The sequence below is a fragment of the Gadus macrocephalus genome, chromosome 20, assembly GCF_031168955.1.
Source record: "Gadus macrocephalus chromosome 20, ASM3116895v1".
Lineage (NCBI taxonomy): Eukaryota > Metazoa > Chordata > Actinopteri > Gadiformes > Gadidae > Gadus > Gadus macrocephalus.
Window position 1 is genome coordinate 14376719 of NC_082401.1, and position 18163 is coordinate 14394881.

The following is an 18163-nucleotide window of genomic DNA, read 5'->3' on the forward strand; positions in this document are numbered from 1 at the left end:
GAGAGAGAGAGAGAGAGAGAGAGAGAGAGAGAGAGAGAGAGAGAGAGAGAGAGAGAGAGAGAGATTGGTAGCGAGAGATTAAAAAGTGATAAATAGATACAGAGAGAGGGACATAAACAAGGAGAAAAAAATCAAAGGGAAAAGAGAGGAGAAAACAAGAGCGAACAGGCAAGCAGGCAGTCTCTCTCTCTCTCTCTCTCTCTCTCTCTCTCTCTCTCTCTCTCTCTCGCCCTGAAGACACAATGCACAACTGTCCATAAATCAGCGGAGAGGTCTCCGTGTTATCATTTGAGCGGGAAACGAGCGCCAGGCCGAGCTGGAACAGGAAGAAGTGCGGCCGGGAAGCAGGACCTCCATTATTATATTTAGACTCCGTGAACTAACCCCACGGCCACACAAACATGTCAGTGACCCGGTCTGTTCTGACAGGCTGAAGGATGGACCGCACCGACGGTTGTGTTAAATGTCTAAAAGCATTTGTACCGCGCTTTTCTAACCTGTTGCCACTCAAAGCCCTTTACAATATTGCACAACATTCAGACACACACACACACACACACACACACACACACACACACACACACACACACACACACACACACACACACACACACACACACACACACACACACACACACACACACACACACACACACACACACACACACACACACACACACACACACACACGGCGGTGTCAACCACGCAGGGCGACAGCCAGCTCGTCGGGAGCAGTTAGGGCATGAGGTCTTGCTCAGGGACACCTCGGCACTCAGCTAGGAGGAGCCGGGGGATCGAACTAGCAACCTTCCGGTTACCAGCTAGGAGGAGCCGGGGGATCGAACTAGCAACCTTCCGGTTACCAGCCGACCCGCTCTGCCTCCTGAGCCAAATGCCGCCCACGAAGGCCGATGAATGGATCGTGAATAAGTGGTGAATAAAGTGGTGTGAGAGCAAGCCGTGGTGACTCGTGAGGGATTACCTTATTCAGATGTTTGGGGAGTGGCCCTGCGGTGTTGTTGCTGATGTTCTCTTTGTCCGGCGTTTCTGAACAAGAAAAATATGAGAATCCATCATATCAATGAACCCCTAAGAATCGATGAAGCGAAATCATTAAAATACCTGGGTACTTAATACTGCGAGAACGGATAATGACCAAATTAAATCTTAACGCGTGTGGTCATTTTAAGCAAAAAACGAGAGACCTGCTTGTGTGCGAGGGAATTACACGGACAGACGCACAATGAGTAACACGTTTCGCATGCATGGTTTGCTCTTCAACTTGTTAACCAAATGCTCATTTGTTAATCCAAAGAGCGGATTATGAAACAGCATTATTACGCTCATACTGCGTTCGTATTCAGCTGCGTCACTCCAGGGTCTGGAGAGATGAGTACTTATGGCTCCGAGCCCTCTAGCGCCAAGCCTTGTGCCCAGCCAAGCCTGCTCGGGCCAAATGGAGAGGGGGGGTGGGGGGGTTGTTGAGGGGGGGGGGGTTGCCCGGCTATTCTTAGACTGGACTTGTAGTTTACCGATAACAGCAAAACAAAGAGCGAAACCCCAAATGACAGGAAAGGTGGGCAGCGGCTGACGTCATTAGGGGCGACGCGTGTATCCGCCTATTTTACAAAGGATACTTAGCGAGGGCAGCCGATGACTGATTTACTGATTATAGAGAAAGACTTTGATTCGATGCAAGGGGGGGTTTGTTGTGTTTTTCGTTGTGTTTTGATTCGATGCAAGGGGGGTTTGTTGTGTTTCCCCAATGAGACATAAGTCTCATCGGGGACCTATGGTACTCTGATGAAGAGAAAATTGCACTTAACCTGTTTTGATTTTCACAAAAATTTCACATTGAGAACATTCGGATAATGTAAAGATTTCCCATTTCTACCAAACAGGGCAATCGAAGGACACATTAGGACACTGGCACTAAATGTACGCACATATTGTAAGTTGTGCGTCCTTGCACTTAATAGTGGTACTTAGCATCGTGTAGTGCAGGCCTATTCAACTAGCGGCCCGTGGGCCAAATGCGGCCCCTCTTAATTTTTTCCACGCAAAAAATAAATAAAGTAAAGGAGAAACATAGTTGAATGCAAATCAGGTTTCTGTGTGTAGCCGGTGATACTAGCCAGTATCAGTACCCCACAATCAGGAACTGGCATCTCTTATTCTGACAATGTTTGGCTCAACCGATACGTTTGAGTCTAGCTTTCCTCATATGAATGCCATCAGAACAAGGGCACGTTGCTCCATGACCTATGAGAAGCTGCATGAGTGTCTCAGGATGAGGCAAACAAGGCAGTGCAATCTTTCTCACTGACTCACTGGCTCAAAATGTCTCATATGTACAGTAGTTCTGTTTTGTGATGATTCAAACAACATTGTTTAATTCTAAATACGTGTCCAAAATATGTGAGAACAAAATCTTTTATAATGATACGATTAAAAGTGAAGAAGGAAGGAATGCGTCTGACAAGTTTATTCCATGTAGTAGTACTATATATATTAAGTTAACACTACTTTAAGTACGATTTATTTGTAGCTATTCATTCACGTAGTTTTACTCTGTGTGGCCCATGAACCCACAGTGGTTTTCCTTTTCGGCCCACTTGATAAGGACGTTGAATAGCCCTGGTGTAGTGTCTTATCCTAGCTATCTTTGTTGCATACAGAGAATGGGTTAACCTAACATTATAAGTGCATGGCACTTGGACCTATGAACATCCTTACTGTACCGACAGCGATATATTATTTCTCCTCCTTCTGACAAATGTACTTTTGCGACTGTAAGTCGCTTTGGAAAGAAGCGTTTGCCGAATGCCCTAAATGTAAATGTTAATGTACATAAAATGAATGAAGTGCGTCGGTTGGTTCTGAATCCACAGCAGACTTACGGTCGTTACTGCGGCTGTTTTCCATGACACCGTAAGGCGGGGGCAGCAGGCCGGCCATGTACTGGTGATAATTCTGTGAAGACAGGAAACACCACAGTCAACATCACCATCAAAAACAATGATCACATTTCACTGTCTTTCGTCTCGTAAGACAAAAATACTACGTTGGGCGACATCATCAGCGTGGAAGTTAAAGTTAAGGTGACAAACGAATGACCCGTGTGTGTGTGTGTGTGTGTGTGTGTGTGTGTGTGTGTGTGTGTGTGTGTGTGTGTGTGTGTGTGTGTGTGTGTGTGTGTGTGTGTGTGTGTGTGTGTGTGTGTGTGAGTGCGTGTGTGTGTGTGTGTGTGCGTGCGCACATGCAGTATACGAGCCATGTTTTGCACGGTCTGTGTGCTTCAGAGTAAGAGCGTGCACGTAGTCGTCGGGCTGCCAGGGCTGCAGTCACGGGCAGATTAATCAGGGCATAACACTGGCTGTAAGGAACCCTCACAGCCACTGGGCCCTGCGCATTATGTAACACGCATTTCCCTCTGCCCATTTGTTCGTATAAATGTCACGTCTTTCTCTTTGTGACAGCCCAGAAGCGATCATATCAGAGACGGGTCAAATGCAGTTTTTTCAGCCAACAATAGTATAACTAAGTAGCTCTAGGCTTTGTATATGCCATGCAGCTGTCTAACTTCACCCTATTAAAGTATAACAATATAAGAACTTGAAGTGATATGACTACAGTGTAACAGTAACGTCTGTGTTATCGAATGCATTCGATGGATATAATGAAGCTGGGGTCAACCGGTCTGCGGGTTACATGTAGAGGTAAAGAGTACAGTGTGAGCTCTCTGAACGAGCTCTGATAGAATAGCTTATTGTGGTCCGCTTGGCAGCAGAGCTCTCAACAAGGTCGCCAGAGACCCGCTGAAAGGCAGGAATCGGGAGTCATCTGATACATTATGACAAAGTGCTCTCAGAGGTCGCGCTTGAATTAAATTCTAACCTCCGAGGTCGCTTAACTGCATTAAGAACATCAGAATCCCCTCTCCTCTCCCCTCTCTCCCCTCTCTCCCCTCCTACAGAAGCCATTTAAAATCCCATAATGACCTCATTAAAAAGAAAAAATGCTTTCTCACTAATCTTCATGAAAAGCTGTGAAATCGACTTGGGAATATCCGAACCGTGCAGCGATAAACATCACCATTCCAGATTCACAATGGCCTTCATCTGCCTAGATGCAAAATTCTATTAACATAATTTAGCAGACACTTATATCCAAAGAGAAATCCAGTGAAATACGTAATTCTCACACATCTCAATAACGAGCAGGTGTTTGTGTGTCGGGGGGGTGGGGGGTAAGGTTAGGGAGCATTTTGCTCAAGGACCCCTAGAGGAAGTCTGCGGGCACCGGGCTTCGAACCAAGAACCCTTCGGCTCCGACGCGAGCGGCTTCTTTCAGTGGACTTAAGAAGCACCCGATGACGTTAGCGGGACAGAAGAGGAAGCTAATGGAGCGACACCTCGCGTGGCCAGAGAACCACTTTGAGCTGGTGGTGGGGGACAGTACTGGGTCCACTGGGAGCAGGAGAGGGAGGAGTGGCACGCTGGCTGGAGTGGGTGGAGGCGGCAGCAGCCAGGGTGGGGATGTTTTTTCAAGATTGGATTAGTGGGGGATTAAGAGTATTGTAGGGTGCGTAAAACCACTCAGTGTTTATTTTGCCAGCGATGACGTCGCAGCCCGCGCTGCACTCCCTGTGACTCCTGCTTGGGACGAGGGAATGTAACGGAAAACAATCGCTCACGGCAACAGAAAAACGACTGGCGAAGCATGTTAGAGTTAAGTGGCGTCGCTTCGCAAGAATAGAGTGGGAAGCTTCCCACCAATGAAAATGGGAAGCAAGTTTAACATTTTACTGACTTTGTTTTTTTATTTTGTCTTGCATCGCAGGTTTCACTATGTGTAACATATCTTAATTTTCCCTTAGTACCAATAATTCATAAGGACTATAAATCAAAGTAAAAGTAAAGTCCATCAGCCTGATAAAATAGTGCATTTGCATTGTATTGTTTCCGATGCGGAGCGGGATGTAGTTCATCTCCTTCAGGAATCCATAAAGATGATGTATCTTAATATGAGTTTATCCCCCTTCCTTCCTGCCTCCCGGCAACAAGAATGGACTTCATTTGGACAATGCATTACGTCACGGCTACGCCGACGGCAACATAAACCTTAAGACTTTTGGTAGACAGTTACATAACATTAGTATTCCACCAGCACTCTGACCTTCTACATAAAACACAACAACTACAATAAAACATAAACCGTTTAAATGCTGTTCCTTTTTATCATTTAGCCGTCAGAGGCAGAGTGCCAAGAAGGAATTTGGCCTGACTACAGCTGCGTATTATGTGCTCAATGGTAGTTTATGGAATTATAATTGTAATAATAGATCTCTGATGATCACAGCCTGCTCTCCACACAGGGGGCAAGGCATGACATGGTTTTAATGGGATTGTAAAGCACCGCGACACTATGCATCAGTCCAAGAAACCGTCAGAACTTTCAAGGAACTGCTGCAGCCAACACGCGTAAATACTGTTTAAGGACCTTGTTCGAATCGATGGTAAATCAAATCATGATGGAGCTAGGAATGGGATGCAAACTATTTTAAAACATACTTTAACGCAAATCCTCAACATTCTTTCCAAATACATTTGTAATTCAGATCCATAAAAGTTACTTTGTCGATCGAGTATTTCCTTGTATTATATCAAGGCTTAACTATGGATGAACAGCATATTAAAAAGGAAAAGTCTAACATATATTTAAGTTTAAGTAATACATTAGCAATTTAAGTAATGTTATTTTTCAAAATAAACTGAAGTACACAGAAATATATGGACACATGGGCATTCAAAGAGGAAAGCCATCCTGATTAAAGATAAGACAGACACACCTTTTTTAACAGGAAAGCATTCATCATCCACGTAAAAAACGGACTTTACCCATGACTGTGCCCCTGCTTCCCCTGGCTGTGGTTAACACAGCGGACCGAACCGGCTGACAGTGAGCATGCACAACAGAACAACTCCATGCTATATTTACACTAAACCAACTATAACTCACTAACCATAAATAATGAAACAAACTACAACCCGGCACTGAATCTTCTGGACATGCACCAAACATGCTGCGATACCCCCCCCCCCCCCCCCCGGAGTCCAGACCCTGACCTAACCTCTCCACCCCAGCCCCCCCCCAGACCTCCTGGACCTACTACTACCTCAGGGTCCCGGACCACACACACACACACACACACACACGTCCAGACCCGGTCGCGTGTGCCCTGGTCCCCCTCTCCTCCGGGGGGGCCATGCTTATGCACGCCCCCCCCCCCCCCCCCCCCCGGAGCGTTGCTCTGCATGGGTGCACACTTGTGTGCATTGAATTATTCACCCGGATTACGCAACGCGTGCATGTTCTCCACGCTCTCCGACAGACTCACACGATTGCCGTGTTTTACGGGACGCGTCCGGAGGTCCGAGACGGATACACGCACGATTTTCAAAAAACAAAATGCCTGCTGTAATTTCAGGCTACATGTTATAATAATAATAATAATAATACATTTCATGGTTATGGTATGTTATACGTTATTCTTCACTTGTTTCCACGAATTCAAAGCTGAAACTATTTGTAATCTGGTCGGCATTCCATCCCTGCTGTGAGAAGAAAAAGAGGAAACATTGCAGTGTTGACAAGTTTGACCCTGCCTGTCTTACCGGGCGCTGCTGTGAGTCGAGGCCCCTCGTCCAGGTGTACCACCAACCGGTCTGGTTCCCCACACCTCTTCTGCCCAGGGGCTGGCGACCCCCCCAAACCTGGGGGTCTGCCGTACAGTCCTGACACCTCTGTCCACCTGGGGAGTCTCTTCTGCGGTCCAGAGAACTTCCTCCACAGGGGAGTCTAGCGTTCGGTCCTGACCGCCGGGTCCTTGTGTAAGTCTAGCGTTCGGTCCAGACCACCTGGGGTCTAAAATGAAGTCCTGACCTCTCGGTCCACCTGGGGTCTAGCGCGCGGTCCCGACGTCCCGACTAGGTCCAACTGGGGGTTCGACGTGCGTTCCTGACCCCTAGGTCCTCCTGGGAGTCTAGCATGCGGTCCCGACCACTAGGTCCGACTGGGGGTCTACGGTGCGGCGGGCTGCGGTGTGGCCCCTGGGGGTCTACGGTGCGGCGGGCTGCGCTGTGGCCCCTGCCTCCTTGCTGCTGTCAGGCCAGAGAGAGCAGACTGACACACGGGGGCCGGCAGAGGGCCAGTCCCCGGCTCACTTCCTCCCAGCCATGGTTGCTAGGCGATTACTCCCTCCCACCTCCCACCGCCCTCTCTCCCTCTCTCTCTCTCTCTCTGGCCCTCCCTCTCTATTGCTCTCTCTTTATCTCTCTCTTTACACTCTCTCCCTTTCTTGCTCTCACTCTCTCTTCACTCTCTGTCCCTCGCTCTCTGGCTCTCCCTCTCTTCCTCCACACTCTCTAACTCTGTTCGTCTCTCTCTCTCTCTATTTCTCCCTCCTTACTCTCTGTCCCGCTCTCCCTAACTCTCTTGCGCTCATTTTCTCTCTTCTCTCACACTATCTACCTCTCTCTACCTCTCTTGGTCTCCTTTTCTTTATCTTTCTCTACCTCTCTTTACTGCTCTTTACTTATGTCTGTCTCCCTCTCTTTTTCTACCTCCCTCTCTCTCTCTCTCTCTCTCTCTCTCTCTTTTTCTACCTCTCTCTCTCTCTCTCTCTCTCTCTCTCTCTCTCTCTCTCTCTCTCTCTACCTCTCTCTCTCTCTCTCTCTCTCTCTCCCTCTCTCTCTCTCTCTCTCTCTCTCGCTCTCTCTCTCTCGCTCGCTCCCTCATCACCCTCTCTATCTCTCTCTCCATAAAATACTAATCTGACTCTTTACTTCAATATTTCACCTGAACAGTATCTACCAGACTTTGGCACCACTTTTACTCATCCGTTTCCATTTCCTCTTAGTCCAACGCCCCTGTATGTGGTAACGTATGTGACCTGGCGTATGTGATCTGTATGTGATGTGACGTTACATATGTACAGTATGTCCTGTTGCATGTGATGTGGCGTTACATTTGTATGTGCTGTCACGTTACATATGTATGTGCTGTAGCATGTGGAGTGGCGTGACATTTGTATGTGCTGTTGTATGTGATAACATCACTTACTAACCCTGTAAGTGATGTTGCATTACATACACGATGTGGCATTACCTCTGCATGTGACCTCATGTTACATCTGAATGTGATGTCGCATTACACCTGTATGTGAGTTGGCGTGACATCTGTATGTGCTGTTGCATTTGACGTGGCGTTACATATATGATGTGGTGTTACATCCCTAATGTGCTGTTGCATTACATATATGATGTGGCGTTAGGTATGTGAGGTCCAGGGTTCCTGCCTCCGTTCACATTAAGCCTCTCCCCCCTGACAAGTCCCTTTTATCTCTGACCTTGTTAGCGATCCCCGACTCACAGGACAGCTGCGTTCTAAACTCGTTGGGTCCTTAAAGGGATATGCAGAGATATCTGCCTGTCTTACACAGATTCAGACGTTGGTTGATTCAAAATTCAACATCGTGCATCCAGAAGAGGAGTTCACTGGGTTAGCGTTTGCTTTGAGTTAGCCGTCTCCGTTGACGCGCAGGGAAACAGTAGCCTAGCTCTTGTTCATGTGAGGGAAAAAAGAAAAAAAAATATTTTCATACATATACAAATTTAAGAACGACGCATTACAGACGCATTTTTTTAATTCAGAACTCAAGTAAGGATCCGTACGACTTGACACAACTAATCCATCAAGTGGATTCTGCGCCCGGCGGGACGCCATATTGAAAGGGCACGAGGTTCCGTGGAAAACACGGCACTGGGCCAGGGATCGGGGGGGGGGAGCAGGTGTGGATCAATGTGGATCTGAATCCGTCGTCCTCCGCCACTCAGCAGCACACAGCCCAGCTGCTGGGGAACCCAACAAACGCCCAGATTACCAGAACGCAAAGGGAACTAATGGCACATAGAAACCCCAGCTTGTGCTCTGGAGAGGGAAATGCATGTGCTTTAAATATGACCACTCACTCTATTTCGAGGCATGGATCTTTTTGTAAACGTGCACAAAAATAAAAATGAAAGTCTTTGTCGTTTGACAAAGACTTCCGTTGCAGAATTGTTTTAGAATGGTCTGCAACTGTAAAAATTGACATCACTTAAAATTGAAATTAAAAATGCATCTTTCACTCATTCGCCGCTTCGTATTACAACTGTCTGTGTATCACCCAGTGTCGCCCATGAGATGAAATGGATGTTTTGTGTATGGAGATATTCTGAGTAACGCTGTGGAAGATATAAGATATCTTGAGACAACATGGTGGCTAATGTACACGAACTGCGTTTGTGTTCTGTACTCAAGGAATATGTTGGCGTGTTCCCATGGAAGCCATCTATCTTGTGCTTCACGGATAATGTAATAGATCACATTGAACTCTTTTTCTAAGTGATGTAATTACGACATCATTGATTGAATCACAGCGCAGTCCACTTGACGACAGGGGACCTAACCATGAAACAATGTTCAGCACACTCACTGGCATTAGTTCATGGCATTATGGAGCTCCGAAATGCTAAACGCTGTGCGTACAGGTATTAATAAAGTGTTACGGCAATTTGTTCATTGACCAGTTTTTATTTCACTTTCCTCTTCTGGTTACATTCCAGACCTCTGAGGAATAGATAAGGAAATAAACAGCAGCACTGTTGATGCAAATCTTGCTACACTTCCCATGCATGTGTCTGTTTATGTGTGCATCCACGCGTGTGCGTGTGTGTGTGTGTGTGTGTGTGTGTGTGTGTGTGTGTGTGTGTGTGTGTGTGTGTGTGTGTGTGTGTGTGTGTGTGTGTGTGTGTGTGTGCGTGTGTATCCGCTGTGCACTGGGAAGGAATCTGGCTCGCTTTTGCCTATAGCTCGGAACTATGAAGGACCCCCCCTCCCTAGTTACACACACTTACACACACACACACACACACACATTTACACACACGCTCAGACCCCAGAGGCCACACACTGAGTCTCTGCCACTTCCTGTTCATCAGCTCTCGCTACTGACTGCCCATCAGGGAGCCTGCAGGACCCCCTCGACCTCCTACACCTCCTCCCCATCCTCCTCCTCCTACACCTCCTCCTCCTCCTCATACCACTCCTCCTCCTCCTACACCTCCTCCTCCTCCTCCTCCTCCTCATACCACTCCTCCTCCTCCTCCTCCTACACCTCCTCCTCCTCCTCCTCATACCACTCCTCCTCCTCCTCCTCCTACACCTCCTCCTCCTCCCCATCCTCTTCCTCATACACCTCCTACTCCTCCTCCTCCTACACCTCCTCCTCCTCCTCCCCATCCTCCTCCTCCTACACCTCCTCCCCATCCTCCTCCTCCTACACCTCCTCCCCATCCTCCTCCTCCTCCTACATCTCCTCCTCTCCCCTCACATCACCCCTCCTCCTCCTCATTCACCTCCTCCCCATCATCCTCCTCCTCCTCCTCCTCCTACACCTCCTCCCCATCCACCTCCCCATCCACCTCCTCCTCCTCCTCCTCCTCCTCCTCCTCCTCCTCCTCCTCCTCCTCCTCATTCACCTCCTCCCCATCCTCCTCCTCATACACCTCCTCCTCCTCCTCCTCCTCTTCCCTCACATCACCCCTCCACCCCCACCGATCAACAGGCAGACCTCCAGCCGGAACACACACCACCAAGAGAGAGCTCCAACGTCCCTCTGTAAGCCAGCCCCTTCGCCTGCACCCTGCCTCTGAACAACCTGCTGCAGTAAAGGTGTAATGTTCCCTCACACTTATAGTCACTGTTCTGACGTGACCTTTTAGGGACGCGTTTGTTTGTGTTTTGGAGTTGTCAGGGGAGACCAATCCGCCATGAGAGACACGAGTGTGGGGGGGTTTATTCCCTTAAACAAGAACAAGGTAGACCAAAATGTAAACGGGGAACCCACCATAAAATAAAAGGGTTAAACAACTGATTGTTGTGAAGGCTGTCTCAATTAATATAAGTCCTATGTTTTTGATTTAGTTGTGAGTTTGTTTAGAATAGAGAATTATGAAAATACATTATTAATATATATGACAGAGTTATATCAGATACAATATCTTATGCCAAACAAACCACTAGTTCTGAAACTGAAAAGTCAGTGTGTAAGTGTGTATATGTGCAGTGGGTATCTGCCTGTGTGTGTGTGTGTGTGTGTGTGTGTGTGTGTGTGTGTGTGTGTGTGTGTGTGTGTGTGTGTGTGTGTGTGTGTGTGTGTGTGTGTGTGTAACAGCTCTCCTCCCCGGGAGTCTCCATCTTAGCCGCGGCCAGACACAGGAAACAAAGATATGATGAGGAGATCTGAGGCTGTGTGTGCGTGTGCGTGTGCGTGCGTGTGCGTGTGCATGTGCTTGTGCGTGTCTGTGTGTGCGTAGACTGGTTATGCAAGCATTCACGGACCAGAGTCATGGACAGATAGGAAATGTAAGAGTCTGATAGCTTGGGAATAAAACATAAAATATGTATGTATAGAGTTGAGAGCTTTGGAGTATAGAGATGTTTTAATGGCCTCCCACACATTGTGTCTCCGCGGTAGTGTTGCGCATGCAATTCCTAAGAACACAATGAATGATAAAGTTATGCCTGTTATCTCTGTCTTAAAACCCATAAAAGACTGCGAGAGGAATAGCATAAAAAATGTTCCACGTATCAAAGTGTGTTTGTGTGCATAACCCATGAAACCGTTCTGAAGTCTTTGAGCTGGAGATTAAAATGTGTGTGGGGAAAAATGAGTGTGAAGTGAATAATTCTCTTGTAATCGTGACAAAGAGATCCAATGCCGTCTGGGTTGTCCAGGCCCGGTGGTCCCAGACAGTCTTCCTCCACTGTAGGAGGACTCTGCTTTCCTCCTGGCCAGGAAATGGAGGTGTAGGAGATGTAGGACTGTGTACCCCACATTCAGACTCTGAACGTTGCTCTCAGCTCTGAACCCCAAGTCTAAACCTAGACTCTAAACCCAGACTCTAAACCCAGACTCTAAACCCAGACTCTAAACCCAGACTCTTAACCTAGACTCTAAAGTTTCTAAACTCAGACTCCAAACCACGACTCTGAATCCAGACTCTAAACCTAGACTCTAAACCTAGACTCAAAACCCAGACTCAAAACCCAGACTCTAAACCCAGACTCTAAACCCAAAATCTAAACCCAGACTCTAAACCCAGACTCCAAACCCAAACTCTAAACCCAGACTCTAAACCCAGACTCCAAACCTTGACTATAATCCCCCACGTTACGACCGGTCCTCCAAACAGTCAATACATATTCTGCATATTTTCAGTGTTTTAAATATTTAAATCATGAATCATTAACACAGCTGTTAAGAAGTGTGATGACACATAAATCTCTTCACATAACAACCAACGCCTTCAACATCCAGCCGGTGCCGTCATCATTGCGGCCACAATGTCACAGGAAAGCGTGTAAATCAGTCTGTTTCAGTACAGACCGGGCCGGTATTGAGACACAGACACAGGCCAGAGTCTCACACCCTGGGGCTCACCGGAACCAGACCTCCTGAATGATATAGGAGGACAGCCCTGCTCAAAGGCTGCAGCAGTAAAACTGCGAGAGTAGCTCTTTAACAGTGTGACCTACAGCTCAAGTCATGGGTCTGTGGCCCGGACGTTGGTTGATGCTGATCTGATCTGCATCCGTTAATCGTAAACAGTGTAGTTGTGTTAATGTTGTCATATGTACACGGCTCAGGTAAGTACCAAGTTTATTGCCAGTTTTACATTTTGAGTTTAAAAAAATGACAAGCCCACAATCAGATGAGCTTAGATGGTACCTCTGTATTTCCATCTTCAAATTGGTTGTAAAAAAAAAGGAGTTGAATTTGGAATTTCTAATTAAAATGTTGTTTTAATGTAGGCTACTTGTATATGCCTTCAATTATTATTATCATCATTAACGTAATCAAGAGTTCCGTCAATAAAAATATGTATTTTGTGACAGTGCAGCACCATCTAGTGGAGCATGCCGGCTCTTGCTGGCAGGAGCCAGCGAAATGTCATGCAGAAAATAAAAAGTTAACTAAAGAGTTCAGACTTTAAATAAAACAAGGCCCCTTCCGCACAGCCCGGCTTCTTAGTTACACTTAAAACCCATAATCAATAATACAATAAGGTTTAAAGCGCGGACTGACCACAGTGAGACAAACAGCACTCTCAGCATAGCTGAAACCACACGGGTATGAATAATAAAGACCAACAGGACACAGTATTACACACTGTACAATTTACGCATTGCTCTCAGGTTGCTAAGACACTGTAAGTTATATAAATATCTGTATTTCCTCTGTCAATTGTCCATAATTCTATTACCGTGAATGTATAATTATCCCTAATGTGTTTAATAATGTATATATTGCGAACTAGGCTATTTGCATGCAAAAAACATTTTGGTAAAGAAAAGCAAATCATATAGGAAACGTTCAGAGCCTAAACCCATGTTTCAGCTAAAATATGAACGCTATAATATTCAAAGAAAATGTGCTTTGGTCTGAGAGTTCTAAGAAGGGGGATTTCTTATCGCCATGGTTACAGCCCAAGCCTAATTTGCTCCAATTTGTTTTTAAGCTGTGGCCAAAGTAGTTTTAGCGTAGCATCAGTGTGAGCATCGCCTCGTGGGCGTGTCTGTTCAGGCCTGAAGCCAAAAGTGATCAGCCTGTCACTCAGCCCCCCCCCCCCCCCACAGAGGAACAGCCTGTCACTCACTCCCAACAAAGGAACAGCCTGTCACTCACCCCTCATAAAGGATCAGCCTGTCACTCACCCCTCATAAAGGATCAGCCTGTCACTCACCCCTCATAAAGGATCAGCCTGTCACTCACCCCTCATAAAGGAACAGCCTGTCACTCACCCCTCATGAAGGAACAGCCTGTCACTCACCCCTCATAAAGGAACAGCCTGTCACTCACCCCCCACAGACACCTGAAGTCCGTCTGTCCGAGGCGCAGCAGCTCGCTGGTCTCCCGGGTGACGATGGTTGCGTGGCGCGGCCGGTCGTCCAGGACCGACTCCCCGAACGCTGTCCCAGCCCCCAGCGTACAGATGGTGACCGCATCCTAGGACAGAGAACCAGGTGAGGGCCGGAACCAGGTGAGGGCCCGGAACCAGGTGAGGGCCCGGAACCAGGTGAGGGCCCGGAACCAGGTGAGGGCCGGAACCAGGTGAGGGCCGAACCAGGTGAGGGCCACAACCAGGTGAGGGCCCGGAACCAGGTGAGGCCCCGGAACCAGGTGAGGGCCGAGAACCAGGTGAGGGCCACAACCAGGTGAGGGCCGAGAACCAGGTGAGGCCCCGGAACCAGGTGAGGGCCACAACCAGGTGAGGGCCGAGAACCAGGTGAGGGCCGAGAACCAGGTGATGGCCACAACCAGGTGAGGGCCACAACCAGGTGAGGGCCACAACCAGGTGAGGGCCACAACCCGGTGAGGGGCAGAACCAGGTGAGGGGCCAGAACCAGGTGAGGGCCTCTCCCTCCATCTTACAGGACCCAGGGACCCCCAAGAAGGACATGCTGATAAATGGACTGCATTTATAAAGCGCTTCGCTAACCATTGGCCACTCAAAGCGCTTTACAATTTTGCCTAACATTCACCCACCCATGCACACATTCACACACCGACGGCAGTGGGAAGCATGCAAGGCGAAAGCCAGTGCGTCGGGAGCAGTAAGGGTGAGGTGTTTTTCTTGCTCAGGGACACCTCTCCGGGGAGCCGGGGATCGAACCAGCGACCTTTCCGGTGACCAGCCAACCCGCTCTACCTCCTGAGCCACATGCCGCTCTGGCAACATATTGATGCGGCATGGGAATGCTAACTGTGTGGACGGGATAAACACTCCACAAAGCTCACCGTTATCTTACAGCTCATTTGCAATCTCATATCCAGGGGATTATAAGGGTCTACTGGAGAATATGACGGCATAGTATCGGCATTTTCTTGGCAAACGTGTACAGGATGGCTAAAAGATCGATCATACTTATTGATCGGCGGGAGGAAGAGTCGCAGTCGCCCCATCGATTCCCAAACCTCGGGGGAAATTAGGTCCTACCTGGTGATTCGCTGTTTCGGACACCTTAACATCCAGCGAGCCTGACAGCACAGCGTACCAACTGGTACCGATGTCTCCCTGGCGATACACTGGGGAAATAACCCATAAACACATAAAAACATCACGTATATGTCAACCTAACGAGGCTTTGATGATTTAGGTTTTTATGATTTACTCACATTTAACGTTTCATTTTTATTTAACTCTTGTTTTGTTACAATGTATTTTTCTTTTTTATAAAAAGACAGAAATAGTTAGATGGCGATAATGTCACCCACTCAAAAACAGCACATACATAACAGCTCAGCTCTACGAGGGAACACCTACACGTGATGCCTCTCTCCAGGTATTCGTAGAAGCCCCGCATACATATCTGCTGCAGCACACTTGGGTGGAACCTCTCAAAGGCCTTGAGGTTCTGCAGCCGAGCCAGGATGACGTCCACATCTTCTCTAGATCGCTCTGTGGGCCTGCAGGGAAGGAGGAGAAGATGTTTGGGACGAGGGATTCATGCGAGTAACGGGATTATTATCGTCTGATTGACTCGAAAAAACGAACTAGGCTAATTAATGATACCGTCCAATAGATGGCACTACAGTGAATTCACCTATAGGCAATTCGCATAAATCTGTTATATATGTCATGGCGGACATCGAAAAACATGTTTGAGTCTTCTTTCTTTTAAGAGTCATAATAGGGCCTAAACATCGTATTGGCATTTCGAACTCGTTGGATTATTGTATCGTGAGGTCCCTGTCGATTCCTGTCCCGAGTGAGAGAGGAGGTTAATATTGTTTTTTCTCTCATCACTTTCCAAAGAAAGTCTGTCACACAAACAATTACATAAGATGAACAAATACAAATATCAGGGAAATATGAAATATACAATCTTGGCATGCCATCATGTATCACTTGTGCATTTCTGCATTAAAACCTGAATGAATGTTAACATTAAATATGAATGCTGCATTTATAAATGTATTTAGTTTGGTCAAAAGGTGCAATTCATCCTCTGCGTCAGTCTCCAGCGCCGGATCAGAGGGTGTAAACACACCTGGCCAGTCCTTTAATGTTTAAAGGTGGTGTACTTTGAACCGGTGAGAGGGCTACTCCTCTTATCTAGACCCTCCCTCCCCTCTCACAAAGACATATAGAGGGCCTATTAGGCCTTGTTTAAAACACATTAGGACACGTGAGGAGTATTCAACGAATCGACAGGGAGAATTAAAACATTCGTAAATAATGATTATTCAACGGTCACATAAAAAATCCCGCTATAAAGCCGTTAGTCTGACTGCCTTTTGATGGGAGGATTGATTTGACAGACAAGCCACAGCCTTCTGGAGAATTCACTGGATTTACACACTATGCTTCTCAGCAATATGAGAATATTTGGAGAAAATCAAATTAAATAATGAATCAAAGGCTTATAAAACTAGATTTGTCGAATGAATATAACCCAGACTCACACTCACTCTCTCTCTCTCTCTCTCTCTCTCTCTCTCTCTCTCTCTCTCTCTCTCTCTCTCTCTCTCTCTCTCTCTCTCTCTCTCTCTCTCTCTCTCTCTCTCTCTCTCTCTCTCTCTCTCTCTCTCTCTCTCTCTCTCTCTCTCTATATATATATATATAAATACTTTCATAATGTTATATTCTTCAGACAGTATCGCTAACAGGCTTTAAATTGCTTCGATAATAATTAGGCTATATAGGTTTACCTGCCTTTGTCTTAATATGGTAATAATCCCATGAATGTGCACCTCAATGTATTATCAACTATTGCAAAAAGTAATTTATTTACTTCCCATCGTAATACATACACATTTCAACCAGTTTAACATCCTGATCCAGACTAGAGCGATATGAAGTGAACACATGATGCTGATGCACGGTGCGGGCTCCAGACTGTGGCCACAGCCATCTGACTCCGCTGTGCAGCATGTCCCTTCGTCAAGGAGTTCTCAAACGCTTGGGGACCACATCATGGCTCAATATTGGCCATGTAAACACTAAAGCGCATTTGTCATAGTTTAGGAAGTATTTAAACCAGAAAACAGCGCGGTGCATCGAAACTAGGATGATTATAGTTAGTCCAGGTAGGTCACACACCATCAGCCCTGGACTAGATGGCGAGTGTCGTAGCCTATGATACGAAAACTATGAGTGACAAGTGACATATGCACTAGGTGTCTGGCTTGAGTGTAGGATTTACCTCTTATCTAGACATATGATCCACCCGGCGGACGCAGACGGATGGGAAGAAGTGTGCGCGGCAACCATCGTCGGAGAGATCACAGTAGAGACACGCGTTGTGGCGGTGGATGCAGGAGGGGAGGGCTTGACTTGCGCCTGGGCTGGGAGAAGACCCTGGATTTTAACATTATTCCGGTCCACCGTGACGCAAATTCCGGTTTTACTACCGATGAGCTATTAACGCCAGTTAACAGTCCCGGAGCGAGAATGAGAACAAGACAAGAAGAAAAAAGTTGTTGTTTTTTTACGAAGATGAATCAGTCAATGCAATACATAAAAGGATTTTACGTTAACAAATATCCCTTTGTTGGAAGTCCCGCCCCATCTATCGCCTCTCGCTGCTAAACCCCGATGAGAAACGATGTTAGTTAAGCTGTTCACCTCCCTTGTGACCTCCATTGTGTCTTTTGCGCAGGTGCGCAAATGCCTTCCTTGTCATATCCTCGATCCCTGGGGAAATAAATTCGGGGGCTTACCTGGTGTTTACCAACGTCTTACCGTGTTTTCTTTTGGCCTGACAAATTAACCCCTAAACTATTAGTTTTGTCGAAACGACAGGTTGTAAAAGGTGGGGACAGCTGGATCGTGTCAGGAAATAATGTATCATATGAATTGAACATGCAGCCTGGGTTGAGATGAATCACTCCTGAACAACGATAAAAGAGCCATTGCTCACTTCCCTTGTTACCCAGGATTTATGTTTAGAGTCAAACGTTGTGATAGATCATAAGAGTATTGTGAAATGAGCCACTGGACAGCAGCTTAATGTCATTTCAGGGCGTGTAAGGCACTGTATGTGTGGAAGTATT

General features: G+C 46.9%; 1 protein-coding gene across 2 annotated transcripts; it reads right to left on the reverse strand.

Moving 5' to 3' along the window:
* Positions 1 to 578: 578 nt before the first annotated feature.
* On the reverse strand, positions 579 to 17626 carry rapgef4b (Rap guanine nucleotide exchange factor 4b). Of its 2 annotated transcripts, XM_060040687.1 has the most exons (6): positions 17314 to 17626; positions 15432 to 15574; positions 15105 to 15193; positions 13967 to 14113; positions 2901 to 2973; positions 579 to 1047 (listed from the first exon to the last, which is right to left on the reverse strand). In XM_060040687.1, the coding sequence occupies exons 1-6, from the start codon at positions 17379 to 17381 to the stop codon at positions 860 to 862; spliced, it is 708 nt and encodes a 235-aa protein (XP_059896670.1). In that variant the 5' UTR covers positions 17382 to 17626; the 3' UTR covers positions 579 to 859. The 2 variants fall into 2 exon arrangements, 1 of the variants encoding a protein (XP_059896670.1); XR_009523507.1 differs by lacking the exons at positions 13967 to 14113; positions 15105 to 15193; positions 15432 to 15574; positions 17314 to 17626 and adding exons at positions 6678 to 6806; positions 6845 to 7269 and having other exon boundaries at positions 982 to 1047.
* Positions 17627 to 18163: the final 537 nt, after the last annotated feature.